General features: G+C 47.2%; 1 protein-coding gene across 1 annotated transcript; it reads left to right on the top strand.

The window, feature by feature from the left end:
• Positions 1-154: 154 nt before the first annotated feature.
• LOC135822510 (uncharacterized) lies at positions 155-13,942 on the top strand. The gene is made up of 11 exons (XM_065335292.1): positions 155-385; positions 1,560-1,661; positions 2,277-2,379; positions 2,911-3,016; positions 4,487-4,555; positions 6,089-6,387; positions 8,285-8,361; positions 9,615-9,699; positions 10,892-11,451; positions 12,133-12,186; positions 13,198-13,942. Exons 1-11 carry the CDS (start codon positions 269-271, stop codon positions 13,255-13,257), a joined length of 1,632 nt encoding a protein of 543 aa, XP_065191364.1. The 5' UTR covers positions 155-268; the 3' UTR covers positions 13,258-13,942.
• Positions 13,943-16,538: the final 2,596 nt, after the last annotated feature.

A 16,538-nucleotide genomic window follows, 5' to 3' on the forward strand; every position in this document is an offset into this window, starting at 1 on the left:
AGTTTTCGAGTTTTTTGTAGGAGTCGCGTTATGACATCACTGCATTGTGGTCATGGGAACGAAGTCAAGATTGTCTCGTATCGCGTACTAAGCACCGTACCCCGTAGCGTATGCGCGTAGCGCGTCAGTAAAATGAAACAGATTCGAAAATCAATGAAAATCCTTGAGCGAGTCGTATGGCGTAGGCTATTTTCTGTTGTTTTATTTCACTTTGGTTTGAAACTGTTGTACTAGAATTGTCTTGAGTCTGACATTGTCGATTAATGCCATGGATGTATTGCCAAGCAGGAGGTATGACCCGAACGAGCTTGTGGTATGCCCCTATGACGAGGTGCATCGAGTTAGGATTAGCAGGTTACCTTATCACTTGCTAAAATGTGCGAAGGTGAGTCGACAGAAACACTGATCTATGCAGTTGAAGGATTCAATTTAGGAACTTTTTTTGCAAATATTCACCGCTCAACCTCCTCCAGTCCTTGGCTGCATAACCTCAAATGGATATCTTCCAAAATTTCACACATAAGGGCCTCCTCAGCGATGCGGAGGTCGTGGATACAGAGACTCATAACATAGTGCAAGGGTTCAAGGTAGCTCTACACCTGAAGTGGCAACAATTCACACAGATAGCGATATTACCGGTAGTAGGGTCAGTGTGGTGTAGTGTGTAGCACGGCACAGCAAGCTCTGTAGCAGAAACATTACTAGTATATTGGTAACAGGCTGCAAGTGGCAACTATGCAATTGTTAAGTTAACACACGCATGGATGCAAATATAGGAATGGGTGGGTGGGTATGAGCGAGTTTGCTGCTACTATGCACTTCGAAATATATCACTGCCGGTATTCGGATTGAATTTCATACGATGGGAGCGAATTTTGGATGGCGAGGGATCCCTGCCCAGCTGGTCTAGATGTGAACTTAGCACATGCTGGGTGTGTAGCACGGCTTTCCCCCTGCATTATGTACTATATTAAAGGTGAGCTGCACAAGGAGGGCTCGAATTCTTCTAATCATACTGGGCTACTGAATAGAACCGTTGGCAAGCGAAGCCCAATTTCCAGGGTATAACACTGCACTTTGAGTACGAGGAAGTGCGCTGCACACACGTTGACTTGAACTCAATTAGTTCACCTTATCGTGCGGCTCCGCTATGGCCTTGATCGGTGAAAGCAGAGTAAAACCTGTCAAGGCGACCACGACCACTCGGATAAGACCACTCGGATAAGGCAAACGACCACTGCAACCCGGACCAAGGGATGCTATTTCCAGTCAAATGACGCTGGATAAGGAGACCACCTGGTACTGTAACAGAGACCACATTTCGAAGGTCGCTTGAGCGGTCATCTTAGACAGGTTTCACTGCACTTGCACTGCGACTGCAAGGTTGTTAGCACCGGCAAAGCCACGATTTCAACAGAGTGCTGGCCTTTTTTTTAGTCTTCCGTGTCTGTCCTGACCTGCAAGTACTGTTGTGCTGTGTGTGTGTGTGTGTGTGTGCATTCGTGCGTGCGTGCGTGCATGTGTGATTGCGGCATGCGTGCTTTGTGTCTTTATTGCAGCAACATCCGAGCGAGGGCCTGTTTGAAATATGCCCATACAATGCTAGACACGTCATCCCACGAGCAGACTTGCTTGCACACTTCTCCCAATGCCCAGACAAGGTAGGAGATGCTGATGCTGGTGCTGCTCTTCACTCTATTGTTAAGCCGCTTTTCGTCTCTCTCTCTCTCTCACTCTCTCTCTCTCTCTCTCTCTCTCTCTCTCTCTCTCTCTCTCTCTCTCTCTCTCTCTCTCTCTCTCTCTCTCTCTCTCTCTCTCTCTCTCTCTCAGCACTATCCTTGTTGTTTTCACCACCGAATAATGTCATCATCTTCCAACTGCGTCTGGGGCTATCTGCCACAATTCAATTTGCGCTGCTATTCACTTAAAACTTGGTTGTATAAAATTGAGTTCTGCCGGTTAGCCCAAGACACGGTTCTTAAAATCAAGCTGCAAGAACTGTCCAAACTGATTTTGAATCGTTGATTTGTTCACTAGTAGATTTCTGAAGTGCGGTGTACAGTTGGTGACGTGCGGTATCTGTGGAAGAGAAGTGCAGAGTGTCACCAGGTTCATAGCAAGTCGGTGACGGATGCCTTTAGTGTTTGTGTCCCCAAGCGGTGTCTGTATGCTTTTGTTTGGTATGCGTACTAGAAGGTATGTTGCATCCATGCATCGCGTGTGTATTTGTGCTTGCGTGCTTACCGGTTATGTTTCCCCTGTCTGTGTGCACCCAGCCCATGCTGGAGGACTTCAGGGAGGTGAGGCGCGGTAAGATCGCCTTGCCCAACAATGCTGACTGGAAGGCACCGGATCCCAACGAATCTTGGGACAATGAACGTAAGCTTTCTTGTGCGAGTGCGATTTGGTTAGAGCAAGGTATTCCTTGCCAATATCAGGTTATCGTGCTTGCTCCTGTGTGTGTCGTAGGCTACTCCGTGTTACAAGTTCACAGATGAGGCCCCTCATTTTCAGCAATTACCTGGTCTGTAAAATCTCTATTCTACGACACCAAATCTGTGGAGTGCTTAGGGGTCAGCCTGGTTTCAGAGAATACCTGCTTTCAAATATCATGATACTGTACAACACGTTAGTTTTGGTGTAACTTTGATTTCGGAAATTTCCATATAGCGAAACCAGACACCTAAATTTAGATTACACCTAAAAGGCACTGGAGTATGCACTGTATGTGAAGGAAATGCTGTTCACCCAATTCTACATTACACCAGAAACCTGGCAGGTCCCTGGTACCGAAATTTTAGTACACCTAAAAGTTCATGTTATACATTTAGGGCCGGTCCTATCGTCATCTCTCTCTCTCTCTCTCTCTCTCTCACTCTCTCTCTCTACTGTCTTTTGTTGGTTGTGCAGTTGATAATGCTTTTGCCGGAGAGGAAGAGCCACTAGAAGGGTACGATGAGGACATGGATTCACACAATAATGGCCTGGATGGGCAAACACCGGTTGACATGACTGGGTAAGCAGCCTTATGTGGTTTCTGATCACTTGTTGATTTTGTAGGTTAGGAATGACAATACCTGTGCTGTCTGGATCTTGGTAATTGCTTATTAGAACGTGGAGCATTGCAAAGTCCTACTTGCATGATCCACCGAGAGTTACATGATTCGCTTTCTGTAAAACTCTCGCCCATTCCGAAGCCTCAAGCCATTGTACTGAGCCCCCGACTCCCAGTTAGAAGCCGGCATTTACAGGCACCGAGCTTTGTTTGAAAACGTTTTTCGAGCCTGTTCACAAAGACTGTCTACATGAACTGGTGTTCTGATCATCATGAGGTGGACACGATTTAACAGACAGACTGTATATCCCTGTATGGTGCTAGTGAAGCTTATATCAGATCCACTCTGATTGAGCCACCCACACTAGTAGCAAGTGTTACATTCACTGGGGGCAGGGTAACTGCAGTTGGATCCTGGGACGGATACCCTGATGCCGTCAATCCTTTTTCTGCACCTTGTCCTCACCCACTTACTCAGGTGTGGTGAGCCCAAAAGTGGGATCATTGTCAAGTCCACCCAGAGTGTTGGGGATTTCAGGGGGTGTCGGCCATTCGGCGGTTCAATAGCCAATTGAGTCAACTTTCCAGGATTCCTTTTGAGTCTCTCTCCCCTCTCCCGGGGGGACCCGCGTGACCAGTTTTGGCAGTGAGCAACAATTACAAGTGTGTGTGCGTGTATGTGCGTGTGTGCGTGCGCGCGCGTATGCGTGTGTGTGCTTGTGTGCGTGTATAAAACAAATGAAAAATAGGGATTCACTGGCCAGAAGAAACCACTTAGTCAGCTGTGTGGTGGAGACCAGGCTGAATAGTGGCGGTCAATTCATCAGCCTTGCAAGCTGTTGAATGGTGCAATCCCAGCACAAGTTGCTATGGCTTCTGCTGTAGCATCGCTATCATTGCCTCCGGCGATGAAGTTGCTATGTCTGATGAGTCCACAAAGGACAAAACGGTTCTGTCCGCAGATTGAGTATTTCGCTCCTGCTCTTGTAGCAGTTGAGCACTCTCGTGTGGGGTAGTGCCTTTGCGTTATGCAGAGCTCACTAACTTGTCAGTTTGAGCACTCTGGCAAGGTATGTTCAGGCCTGGTTTAAATCTGGCTTTGGAAAATTTATTTTTCATTGCTATCAGGTTCGTTCTCATTTTCTCTGTGCGGCGCTGATGAGTCCACAAAGGACGAAACAGTTCTGTCCGCAGATTGAGTATGTCTAACATAGCTTGTTTGCTTTCATCGCTTCAGCGATGGGCGTGTGTAAGCGCGTGTGTGTGTGTGTGTGTCTGTGTGTTTGTGTGTGTTTGTATGTGTCTGTATTTATCTTTGTGTGTGTGTGTGTGTGTGTGTGTGTGTGTGTGTGTGTGTGTGTGTGTGTGTGTGTGTGTGTGTGTGTGTGTGTGTGTGTGTGCACCTGTGTGTGCACCTGTGTGTCCTTGCAGACACCTATCAAGCTCTAGAAGTAGAGGTTACGTGTGTCCAGCAGCAGTACCTGCTAGCAGTCGACCTCCGTAAGTACAAGTGGATCTCACACACTGTCCTCCAATATTCTCAAACGCCTACTGAGTGTTCTTTACACCCGTTGGTTTCGGGAATGCTGCTTCCGTGCTCCTCAGTCCTGACCACTTGTAGCTCAGTGCTGTGGTCGTTTCCTGCTGTAATCTCAAAGATATAGTCACCAGTATGTTGCAGTAGAGCATGCGGCCACTATTTTTAATGCTTGACTATCCTATTCCACCACGGTATCATGTTGGGCCAAGTAAAATAAAATCCCAGTTTATCGTCCTTTTTTTTCACAAAAATCGGGGAGGGAGGGCGGATTTTATTTTTATTTTTTATTTTTTGATGTGCTACAGACTAGTATAGTTCTTGGTAAACAATGACACATCATGTGCAACAATCTGCAACAGAATAGTGGTAGTGTATGGAATACACAATGCTATAACAGTTATATGTACATAAACAATTACATGCAAAATCTTTGGATCGACAGATTGTCACTCCACTCATAAGACACAAACCCCAATACTGTTTGGTTCACACAGACCACCAGATAAATGATAGAAAGCTGCAGAAGGGAAAGAACCAGTCAGGACAGTAACCAATAGTCAGTCATAAAGGGAACATGTCAAGCTTTTTGGCAAAATTCTAGATTTAAAAAATAAAAATAAATTCCGGGCGGCCTCGAAAAATGGGGCGGGCGGGGACGATAAACTAGGATTTTTTTTACTTGGCCTTGGGCTGCACATTTTATAGATGTCACCACCTTTGTATGGTTTGTCCAAGATGGCAGGCTAGCATAGAAATGATCCTGTAGTCACAATGTGCATACTCCTGTTCACTAACACGTGTATACTTTGTAGTATTAGCAGATGAACTCAAACCCTTACTAAGCCATGCTGGTATGGATGTACTAGTGTTGTTGCTGATGCTGCTGGTGTTGTTTTGCTGCTGGTGTTGTTTTTGCTGCTGGTGTTGTTTTTGCTGCTAGTGTTGTTTTTGCTGCTGGTGTTGTTTTTGCTGCTGGTGTTGTTTTTGCTGCTGGTGTTGTTTTTGCTGCTGGTGTTGTTTTTGCTGCTGGTGTTGTTTTTGCTGCTGGTGTTGTTTTTGCTGCTGGTGTTGTTTTTGCTGCTGGTGTTGTTTTTGCTGCTGGTGTTGTTTTTGCTGCTGGTGTTGTTTTTGCTGCTGGTGTTGTTTTTGCTGCTGGTGTTGTTTTTGCTGCTGATGTTGTTTTTGCTGCTGGTGTTGTTTTTGCTGCTGGTGTTGCTGCTGCTGGTGTTGTTTCTGCTGGTGTTGTTTCTGCTGGTGTTGTTGCTGCTGGTGTTGTTGCTGCTGGTGTTGTTGCTGCTGGTGTTGTTGCTGCTGGTGTTGCTGCTGGTGTTGTTGATGCTGGTGTTGTTGATGCTGGTGTTGTTGCTGCTGCTGTTGTTGCTGCTGGTGTTGTTGCTGCTGGTGTTGTTGCTGCTGGTGTTGTTGATGCTGGTGTTGTTGATGCTGGTGTTGTTGATGCTGGTGTTGTTGATGCTGTTGCCGTGTGTGTGTAGTATGTTCAATCCGCACGGCCCGTCCGCACTTCACAATGGTCTGCAGCCACCACCCGGCGGCCTGCAGACCCGGGCAGCTACCAGCAGCAGCAGCGTGAGTGCTGCGGGTGCGAGTGCTGCGGACGCGAGGGCGGCTTCGACAGTGCAGCCGACCGGTCTTGGTGAGCTGAGCGCCGGCAAGAACGCTGGCCTGTCGCTGCTGGGCAAGACGGCCCTGGACATTGCTGCTCGCGAGGGTGCTCAGGAACGGCCACTGGACATCGCTGCCTGGTGTAGCCAGCAGGCCAACATTGCAAAGTGTAAGTGTTTCCCGGCATGCTTTTTTGTACAAAGTTCACAGTTAGCCGCCTGGTGTAGCCAGCAGGAGAACATGTCAAAGTGTAAGCGTTTTCAGCTTTTCGGGCATGTTTTTTTTCCCGCACAATTGCACGGTTACTGTTGTTCAGTTTGGAAAGCACCCATGATCTGTGCTTTTTTGTGGCATTGAAATCTTGTATGGTGAAGCAGTTCAGCATGAAGTGCATGTACCCTGGATGTAGCATACTGTGAGCTATAAGACTTGGATGGCTAGCTGAGGATTAAAAAAGGCCAAAGGACTGTTGCTCGCTCTGACTCGCCAGTTTTTTTTTGGTTTTTATTCATGTTGAAAGTAACAGATAACTGTTACTTTTAGACCACTGGTAAACCTTTGGGATATAAATCACGTATTATTTAAAAGTGCCATTTTTGTGAGCCCTGTATCATGGTTTGCTCGTCATGTGACCTGGGATGTATAGCACCTCGGGCATGTTTTTGGAGTATGTTATAGTGAAGTTTCAATGTATGTTGAATTTGCATTAGTCACCCTGGTCAGTGGGACAAAGACCGTGGTAGGCCGTACACATGTACAGTCGCAGAAATCAGGTTTCGCCTGAAATTGAATGTGTTCGGTCTGCACAGCTACCGGGATAGTTGTTGCAGACGAGAAGCTTTTGAAGAAAACAAGAGCAACAGTGAAGAGTTCGTGAGTTAGCAGACTGTCCTACGTGACCCTTCACATGTTGTAACAACTTAGATCACTTTCTGAATACCTGAACCCCTGTATAAAGCTAAGATGTTGCGACCTTGGTGGTAGTATTTGAAGAAGGTGGCTGCTCCTGGCGTTGCTGCTGGCACATCACATAGCAGTGTTCAGTGGCGGATCCAGGGGGGGGCCCAGGGGGCCTGGGCCCCCCCTTTGAAAATTTCGACCTTGGTCTAGGATAACAGTAGACTGTAGAATGAGCGCTCGAAATGACTTGGCGTATCAAGTGGGTCACGCGTGCTGGGTATTTTTATACGTGTCCGGGGTCACGCACTAGCATTGTAGTCAGCGCGCTGTGTACAACTACTGTACGCACTGCGACCTGTAGACACGGCCGCACTTCAAACATGTGAAAAACGTGCCAAAAATGCAGGGCCTGGTACTTTTTTTTATTATGCATAGCGCAGTGATCGCGTTGGGCTGAAGTCCTGTATGGTGCACGGTGCTGTCGACTTCGTCCTTCCTTTTTTCTTTTCCACTTGTCAGAAACTAAACGCTCTCTAGCTAGCTCTCTACTTCGCTTGTAGCCAACGGGTTACCTTCAGATATGCGATGAAGAGGAAAGCGTCTGACATCAGGTCGTTCTTCAGTGGACCGGTACTGGCGGTAGATAAGAGAGCTCGCGTTGAAGAGCCGTCCAAAGGTCCGTCGCGGCCGCTGTCGATCGAGTGGAAATGTTCCAGTGCAGTTTGAAAATGTCGTGAGAATGGAATAAAACTAGGGACCGGCGGATTCTGCTCGAAAAGGTGGCATATTCTGCTCGAAAAGCAGTGAAATTGGCAGAACCATACAAACCTTATGGCGGGCAATTCCTCGAATTCTGCTCCATTTTTTTATCCACATACCAAACATGCATGAAACCAGAAAAAGTACCGAATTCTGCCAATTTTTCTGCCGGCAGAATCCGCCGGACCCTAAAATACAACAGCTCTTCACAACTTCAGGACTTTGTTGTTGTTGTATTAATTTTTGTTGTTTTGTTTTGGGGGGGGGGGGGCGGCGGATACCTTGGGCCCCCTCTTCGGCCAAGTCCTGGATCCGCCACTGGTGTTGTGACTGATCAAAAGCCCCCACTGTGTTTGTTCTCACCGTCATTAGCTCAGCTCAGTGAACGATTCTCTGTTGTGTTGCAGCTCACATTAGTGGAGACGATGACGAGGCACAGTGCTCCGAAGAGGTCGCTAGACGCCCAGGCATCGCACCGAAGGATGTAGGTTGTCAGTATGCGTGCGTGTGTGTGTGTGGGTGGGTGTATGTGTGTGTGGGTGTATGTGTGGGTGTGTGTGGGTGTGTGTATGGGTGTGGGTGTGGGTGTGTGTGTGGGTGTGGGTGTGTGTATGTCCACACGTTAAGATTACAGTACTAGTAGTATAGTGGTTATAATCATTTTGACTTGTTGGTTAGGGGAAACTTTGATAGGTTTTTTCTTCTTTTATAATTTTGATATGGCAATCTGCACAGGGCCTTTTAGCAGGGTATCCAAGAAAAGTTAGAAAACCAAGTACATGTACATTGTACTGAATGGCAGAAGGGAAACAGTGAAACTTAGGTGTCGACTAGAGACCCTTTGCAGGCGGATGCAACTACACTCTCAAGAGGGAACGAAAACAGTGAAACTTAGGTATCGTCTACAGACCCTTTGCAGGCGGATGCAACTACACTCTCAAGAATAATGTAAGCAGTAATGTTAAAACGGAGAATAGGATAGTGCTGTGAGATGAGTCGTTCTGTGCACACACCATACTTGGCCATCCGCGTCCTTGACCAAAACTGTGCAAACTATCCAAAGGCCTTTGCTTACATTGATGTGTAAAGGCCTTTGCTTACATTGATGTGTATATATCTGGAGTATAGTGCATGCTTAGGATTTAGAGCCTACATAATGTAAACTAGTGCGACCAAAGTGCACACTGTAATCTGGCGAACATAGCACAGTTCCGTCCCCTGTGGATCCACCAGTGCTGCACGGAGAAAGTAGGCCGAACCTTGCAGCAATGGGATGTGACACTTCTCCCAGCCAGAATCGTAACCCGGCGGGAATGCTGTGTACTTTGCCAGAGTGCTCAAAGCTGACAAGTCACTAAGCTACACACAGCGTGAACGGCAAAGGCACCAACCTCCACGAGAGCTCTTTTCCATTATGAGAGTGCATATATACTCATCTCGTGTGTCAGTTGGTGGCTATTCTTGTGAATGACTGCTTCCGAACAAGATATCTAACTTTTTGGAAGGGAGAGGGGGGGGGGGGCTGCTTGCATTGTTGCTTTGTGCCTATAGTACCTCCACGTGTGATATCAAAATCTGTCCGTACTTTCATGAGCTATGTTTATGCGGTCCCTACCGAATCCTCGATCATGTGGTTTGCTTGTATAGCAGCATTCCATCAGCACACCAGTATTTTCTCGACGGAAGTATTCATTCTAGTTTGCTTCCGTGTGTCTCTTTTCTTCCACCCAACATAAGGTCGAGAGCGGCGGATATCTTCGAGTTAGTAGAGGCCGTGGAGCTCTGCTCAAACAGCATCTACCACTGCGCCGGCCGGGCACAGGTAAGTTATTAGTCCCCCCTCATCCGCTCTGCACACACATCACACACCAATTATAACCTTGCAGTACGGCAGAGCGTGGCTCAACATAGAGCATGGAAAGAGCGAACAACTTGAACCGTTGCCGTAAGGAGTTATGCGAGCACCCCGTATTTTTGTGATAGTGGACTGGTAGTGGCTGCCCTTACTCATGCCACCCATTACAAGTTTCCAGCCACACCAAACCCCTTCCCGGACGGACAGAAGTCAAGGCGAGGCCTTTCGTTGGCAGACCATCAATGACACACACACACACGCCCAAATGGCTCCGACCATGTCCTGGAGATTATTCCGGTTTTGCTTCTCACAACGTGGCCAAAGTAGTACTGCTCGCAATCTATCATGTGATCCGTGAGCCAGCCATCACCGCAATAGTGCCACGGATCTGGTCTATTACCAAGAGAGATTTAGAACACCACGCATGCAATAGAGATTCCAAGAGTTCCAGTGCTGTTCAATCATCATTTCCATTTTTTTAAATCTGCAAAGACTTGCACCACCTACTGTGGTGGACATGGAAATCTCGATTGACCGGGGCCGGCGCCCTCAGGGATTACAGGACGTTGCATGCAATGCACAGTCACGTTGATCCAATGCGACCAGCGCGCTGCAGCGCATGCATTACGTACAGTACATGTATAATGCATGTGTGTACTGCTTACCCACGGCTGCGTGGCCAGCGCCCTGGGGCCGCTAGACGTGCAACCGGATTTCCATGTCCACGACAGTAGAAGAAACATTAGCTACACAAACCTTCCTGCCTTGGATGGAGAGCCAAGGATTAATTTATACGAAAGAAAAGAACCAAGGAACTACGAGTTATGCTGTAATGATTATGTCCACTAACACCACCAGCTGCTTAACTAGCAAACAGCTCATGCGATAACATTGATTGTCAGGTAACAGGTGATGTTAGTGGACATTGTAGCTTAACTTATAGTGGACATTATAGCGTAACGTGTAGTAACTTGGTTCTTTTCTTTCCTATAAACCTCCTTTAGTTGAGGGAATGGAAAGGGGAAAAGCTACACAAACCTCCCTGAATCAAAACTTTACATCTTGACCCCTCGAGGTTGATGTCCCACCAAGTCTTGCATTCTTTGCAAGAAATAACCCGTCTGTATTTCCTTGCTCTGTTTCGTTTTCCTTCAATCAGGTACTTCAACCTCGAGTACTTCATCTGAACATTACTCTGGTCAGACACACTTAGATGATGCCAGGTCCTCTCATCTGTCAAATAGCTATCCAACCAGTCGGGCAGCCGACGGCACGAGAGCTGCGCATGAGCCGAGTCGGTGCGGCGGCCAATCCAGCTACGGCCACCGCTCTGGCTCGTCAAGCGCTGAGGTGTATGAGCACTACACAGCTCGGGCAGACACGTCCCCACCACCGGCGATGGGGCCATGCCCGACAAGGCAAAGCACTGCTGGTTTGGCTGCCATGTCTCTCAATACGTCGCCTAGTAGTGGCCAGGATGCATTTGATTATGACCTCAGAGGCAACCCACCGAGATCAGCCGCGGCTAATCATTCAGACAGCCGCCACCATTCACAGTATGCACATCCTTCTCAACAGTCCAACGCCACAAGTCTAGTACCAGGAAGTCGGACAGGGAATACTTCGCCTGCCCTTGCCCTGCGGCTTATGGGGCAGCGGTCGCATTCTGCTGCCAACTCAGAGACCCGAGTGCATAACATTGACAAACTGCTCAAAGTGGTAAGTTGAAGTTTGCTCGCTTTTCTTAGTATAGTATTTCTGCACACTACAGCATAGTGCAGTGAGGGATAGTGAAATCTGACTCCGGTTTTCCTGCAGTTTGGTGCCAGCAAAGATCGGCCTGCCCTGTGCATCCAGTTTGGCGTTGAAAAAGATTAACGGACGTGCATGATCAGCTAGTCTTGTGTGCAGTGTTGGAAATTGGGAGATGAACTGGTCTTGAAGTAACTTGTATTGGATGCCATGTGTGCATGTACGCCGTGACCCCTGCAACATCTGCCTTAAGTGTCATGGATATTAGCACTGCTGCCCTGTGTTAAACATAAGTAATGTCAATGTGTATGACCCTGCATGTGCTTTGCCATTTGTTTGACTTCAGACATAATAATACTATTATCTGGGCCACACAAGTTCACAATGGCGGGAAACTTCTTTTTTTTTATAAAAAAGTTATTTTTTATTTTTTGTTAAGTACTACTATGAGTTCTCATGGCAATAGGGCCAATCATCAGACCGCACGATAAACGTTCAAGTTCTAATGGTCTTTGGGGATACCGCTATTCTGATGCTACTGCGTCTGTTGCTTGCTGGCTTTGTTTAAAAGTCAGCTCATGTTGCTCATATCACATACTGTATACTCTTTCACTCGCTTTTCCTTGTTCTACTGTTTGGCTATGACAGATCAGTGATCTGAGGATCAAGCAATCCCAAGGTGTTCGCTTAACAAGTGACCAGGTATGTGCATGAACTGTATTACCATTGTACTCCCTCTTCGCACAGCTAGCTGTTTGGCTGTTTTAGCTCTCATCAGCGGAGCTCAGAGCGACTGGCCGAACCGATAGCAGTGAGGGCTAATGAACGACCGAGCGCTTTTAAATTGGCTCAAAGCGTCAAAATCAGAACGCTCTAACTATGTGAAGCATGGTGAGCTGGGCATGAAGGCAGGTAACTAAAGTTACTTTGACGCAAACGAAAAAGAATGCTCCGCCAAGGCGAAACGAGGGAGTAGTAGCTCTGTTGTCGTCATTGGTTCATGCCCGAAGCTATGCTAGACGTAGTAGTAACACACCTGGCGTACACCCCTTTAAATTGTACGTGTGTTGTGGTTATGTTAATTAACATATACTGCAATTAAGTAACCATGTGAAGAAAAGCGTAAGTTACATGCCAATATGCATTGTCTCGATAGTTGATAAGCAGATGTTGTGTACATGTACATGCATGAGCTACTATGCAGCCAAACAAGCATAGCTAGGCCTCTGCGTGGCTGCGCATTTGTTGCACTTGATATCCCTAATGGGGAGTATGTCAACAACCTTAAGACCAAGACCATTCGACTCAGCACCCCGAAGACTACAACTGGTGAAATTTTGATTTTTGCCTTAACTTCCACTTTAAGTCACCATGCCTTCGGTGGAAGTGGCGAGTTCGATTGGGAATAAAGAAGGAAGGGAACGTCTCAGCTTCCTCGGACCAAGACTATTCGACTCAGCATCCCGAAGACTACAACTGGTGAATTTTTGATTTTAGGGTATACTTCCCCTTTAATAAACAACGACCGGTATTGCCTGCCATCACTCTACATGTCGTGCTGTGATGGAAGTTTTGTTTTCTCTCTCCCCCTCCCCAGATGTCCGTGTGGTACACAGTTGTAGTGGACTGTGGCAGTGTACTGTGAACGTACTGTCAATGTTATTCACTAAGATCTGCGGTGATGCCGTTGTCTTTTTGTGGTTCTCTCTGCAGGTTGCGCTGCTTGAGCGGAAAGCTGCTCTCGAGGAGGAGAGAGACTCTGTCGTGTGGTGAGTCGGCTCTCACCGACTCTAGCACTTCTTCTTGCTCCTACTTCGCTGGCCTTTCTTTTGAATGGAGAGTCATTAGTATACAATCATCTCTTTACAGTCCGGTAGTGTACTGAGTGAGTTCACCTTTCTTCAAACCTGTGTCTATATTCTGTTCACCTCTGCGCAGTTTTATTGAGAGAAACATCTCCGGTGTAGCAAGTGCTCCATGATAACTTCTACAAAATATTCTTCCCATCTGCGTTCAGTATTTATGATCATACTTTTACTAAGTACCAGTTGTTGGGTTTTTATTTGTCACGTCGGTGTTAGTCCCGAAGTGTGCGCTTCATGTTTTTTTAATTTTTTTTATAATCAGCGAGTCTTTGGCGCAATCCTTATGATGTTACAACCTTGTTTTGTGCATCTATGGTTTTAATTGTGATGTTACAACCTTGTTTTGTGCATCTATGGTTTTAAAATGCATTGTCGACGTTGCCTATGGTGTGGTCATTGCGGCGCATTTTTTTGAAGTGCTTTTACTGTGAAGTGTCTCCCTGAAATATCGTGTATTCCAAGTGTTATTTTCTGCTCTGCTTCAGTCTGCTGTGCTGATCTTAACCAGGCTGCCAGTGCGGCACACTCTTCTTCTTTTTTTTAAAAGATTGTCTAGTCACAGCCCACCTGTCTAGTGTGTGCTGATTTGCTTAGCTTCTGCCTATTGTCTGCGAGTGTGGTGACGTTGTCATGTACGGAGGCCATAAATCTTCAGAGCAGGCAAGAGTTGTGCAGTTGAAGGTCACGTTTCCATCCTTTCCACCAGCGGTGTAGCAGGAGTTCGCAAGCCAAAGTGTGCCGCAGCTCACGACTGCTGATTTAGGGGAAGTGTAACTCGTCGGCTTTGACATCAAGGTTGTCACGATGAGGACAACACCAATAGTCCCTCTAAGAAGTTGGCCGCGATTCTCGAATCGCGTAACTATTTAGCAGGTTAAGGTCTGGACAGAACATGTCAGGGAAACTGTCGCTCACCTGGGCTTTCAACCTTTCATGTTGTTACGTAAAAAGAAAGAGAAAAAGGCTTAGCTGGGCATGTAGCATGCACTACTTGCTTGTTGCAGCATACTCTGCGTATCCGCATAACGATAATGTGCCGTACTGTTATGATTCTATCGTCTCCTAGCTCGGGATGGAGTTGCATACCGTAGTGACGCACATAAAGGCCCATGCGCTTATGAGTGAGTTTTTGCGTTATTTGCCAGATTTTGCGGGTCGTTTTGTCTCCCGCATAGGCGCATGCGCTTGAGTTGCTAGTGTACCGGTCGGTGCCATGTACAATTATGCAAATAGTGCTATACCGCACTGCACATTAAAAACTACGGTGAACATGGTATTTTTGTTGTGTCTGTGTGTCGCGGATGGAATTGCATTTACACAGGTTCATTCCACACTCTCCATCCATTCCTTTTTTCAATTGTGGCAAACCTGTCGAGAAAGTACCTTTCAGCTGTCCGTCGCGGGCTGTGATTTCACCAATCTTCAGTGTCTCGCCGGACTATGCGGTTTGCTTGGTAGTACGGTTGTGCTAGTAGTGGTAGAAATCCGACCCCAAGTACAATGGCGCCAAGAACCAGTTCGCTCAACCTATAGTATACCGCAGCATTTGCACCACTTCCAGGGCGTCCAGGGCATGTGTAAGTCAGGGCACCAAATATGTACTTTGGGTCCGATTGCCCAGTGGTGTACCCTGCGTCCCTGTGAGAAGTAGGGAGTAGTAAAATAGAAAAAAAAGGTATTTTACTTATCCCTGGTGAGAAGTGGGAAGCGAAGAGAGAAGAGGTCGGGCATTCAAGGAGTGTCGGGCATCTGGTGCGAGTATCGTGGCTAGTCAGTTAAGTGGTGTAGCCAAAGGTGTTGTCTCTCATAGTTGCGTCTTCATGTTGCGTTCGGAGGAATTGTATGCGACCCGGCGGAGCCGCAGCCGGTATGAGCCGCTACTACCGAGAGGCAAGAGCGGATGGTAACGAAGGATCTACAGTAAACCTGTCAAGGCGACCACTCGGATAAGACGACCACCTGTCCCAGAAGACCACTGCAACCAGGACCAAGGGATGCTATTTCCAGTCAAATGACCCTGGATAACTGAGGAGACCACCTGGTAACAGAGACCACGCTTTGAAGGTCCCTTGAGCGGTCGTCTTAGACAGGTTCCACTCACGGTATGGGGTTTCCCCAGTGTCGTCACTGATGCACCAAGTATCGAGAACTCCAAAGTCTTCCAACCACTTCCTGCCCTTCCCGGACTGATCAGCCTTCTCAGGGGACTGCGTGACCCGACTAGAGAGCCGGAGCGGCGCCGCAGACCAGCACCGTGACGGTCAATTGCGGCGACGGGTGGTGTCCGAGTGGATTTCACCGGATTGTCACTGAGATGCCGGTCGACACCAATCTCCTCGAATTACCACTGGACTTCACCACCTGACCCTGCACATATACACACTTTGCACTTCAGAGCATTTGTCAGTTATCACATACCGTACCATGACACCGTTTCCCTCTTCATCACCATGACACATCACATTTTAGCAAGTTCCCACCGTGACTTGATACGGTCACGAGTCTTGAATGTGCTGTCACGGATCGTTTCCTCTTCTTTCGTTGGCCCAAGTTTTCTTCTTTTAGGTCACCTTACAAGTTAATTCACCTGGCCATATTGTATACATTTTGAATGTTTCATGTCTTGTGTCCCCTTATTGGCCCTTTCTCATCAATGCTCTACTGGCCCCCAGGCCCTACAGTGCAGTGGCAGCCAGTAGTGATCATGGTGATGCCCAATGGCGAAATATTGGTTGATTTCTACACTTTTTTTTTATTCGGTGCAGCTGAGAGACTCTTCGTGCAATCGTGGGGCCCCGGGACCTTGGTAGGACGTACAGAACTTGTGGAGACGTTTCCGGGTGCAATCAATCAGTCAGGTCGAAAATCAGTGAACTAACTTCTGCTGCTGCTTTTTTTGGCGATTGCCTTTCCATTTGTGGAATTTGGGTACACGTTTCCGTAGATATGTCTTTATATGGATAATAATTATGTCTACGATCGTGTAGTATACTAGTACTAGTAGTAGTCGTACATTTGTTATACACATACACGTTGTTATGTCAACCAACAACACGTACACTCAATCGATCAAGTCAAGATCGTATTCTGGTCCAGTCTGGATCGAGTGCTACTGTAGCTGTCAGTGCAGTGTTGTACAATCATACTTCATAGTGTCGGATAGCGATGGCGCTGACGTCACACCGATCG

This window comes from Sycon ciliatum, chromosome 8, assembly GCF_964019385.1.
Source record: "Sycon ciliatum chromosome 8, ocSycCili1.1, whole genome shotgun sequence".
In the NCBI taxonomy this organism is placed as follows: Eukaryota; Metazoa; Porifera; class Calcarea; order Leucosolenida; family Sycettidae; genus Sycon; species Sycon ciliatum.

Excerpts from the sequence above, each read along its gene's own strand:
- LOC135822510 (XM_065335292.1), top strand. The coding sequence starts at position 269 with ATGGATGTATTGCCAAGCAGGAGGTATGACCCGAACGAGCTTGTGGTA. Across the intron at positions 8,362-9,614 it reads CAGGCATCGCACCGAAGGAT|GTCGAGAGCGGCGGATATCT; the intron begins GTAGGTTGTCAG and ends ACCCAACATAAG. Across the intron at positions 11,452-12,132 it reads TTGACAAACTGCTCAAAGTG|ATCAGTGATCTGAGGATCAA; the intron begins GTAAGTTGAAGT and ends TGGCTATGACAG.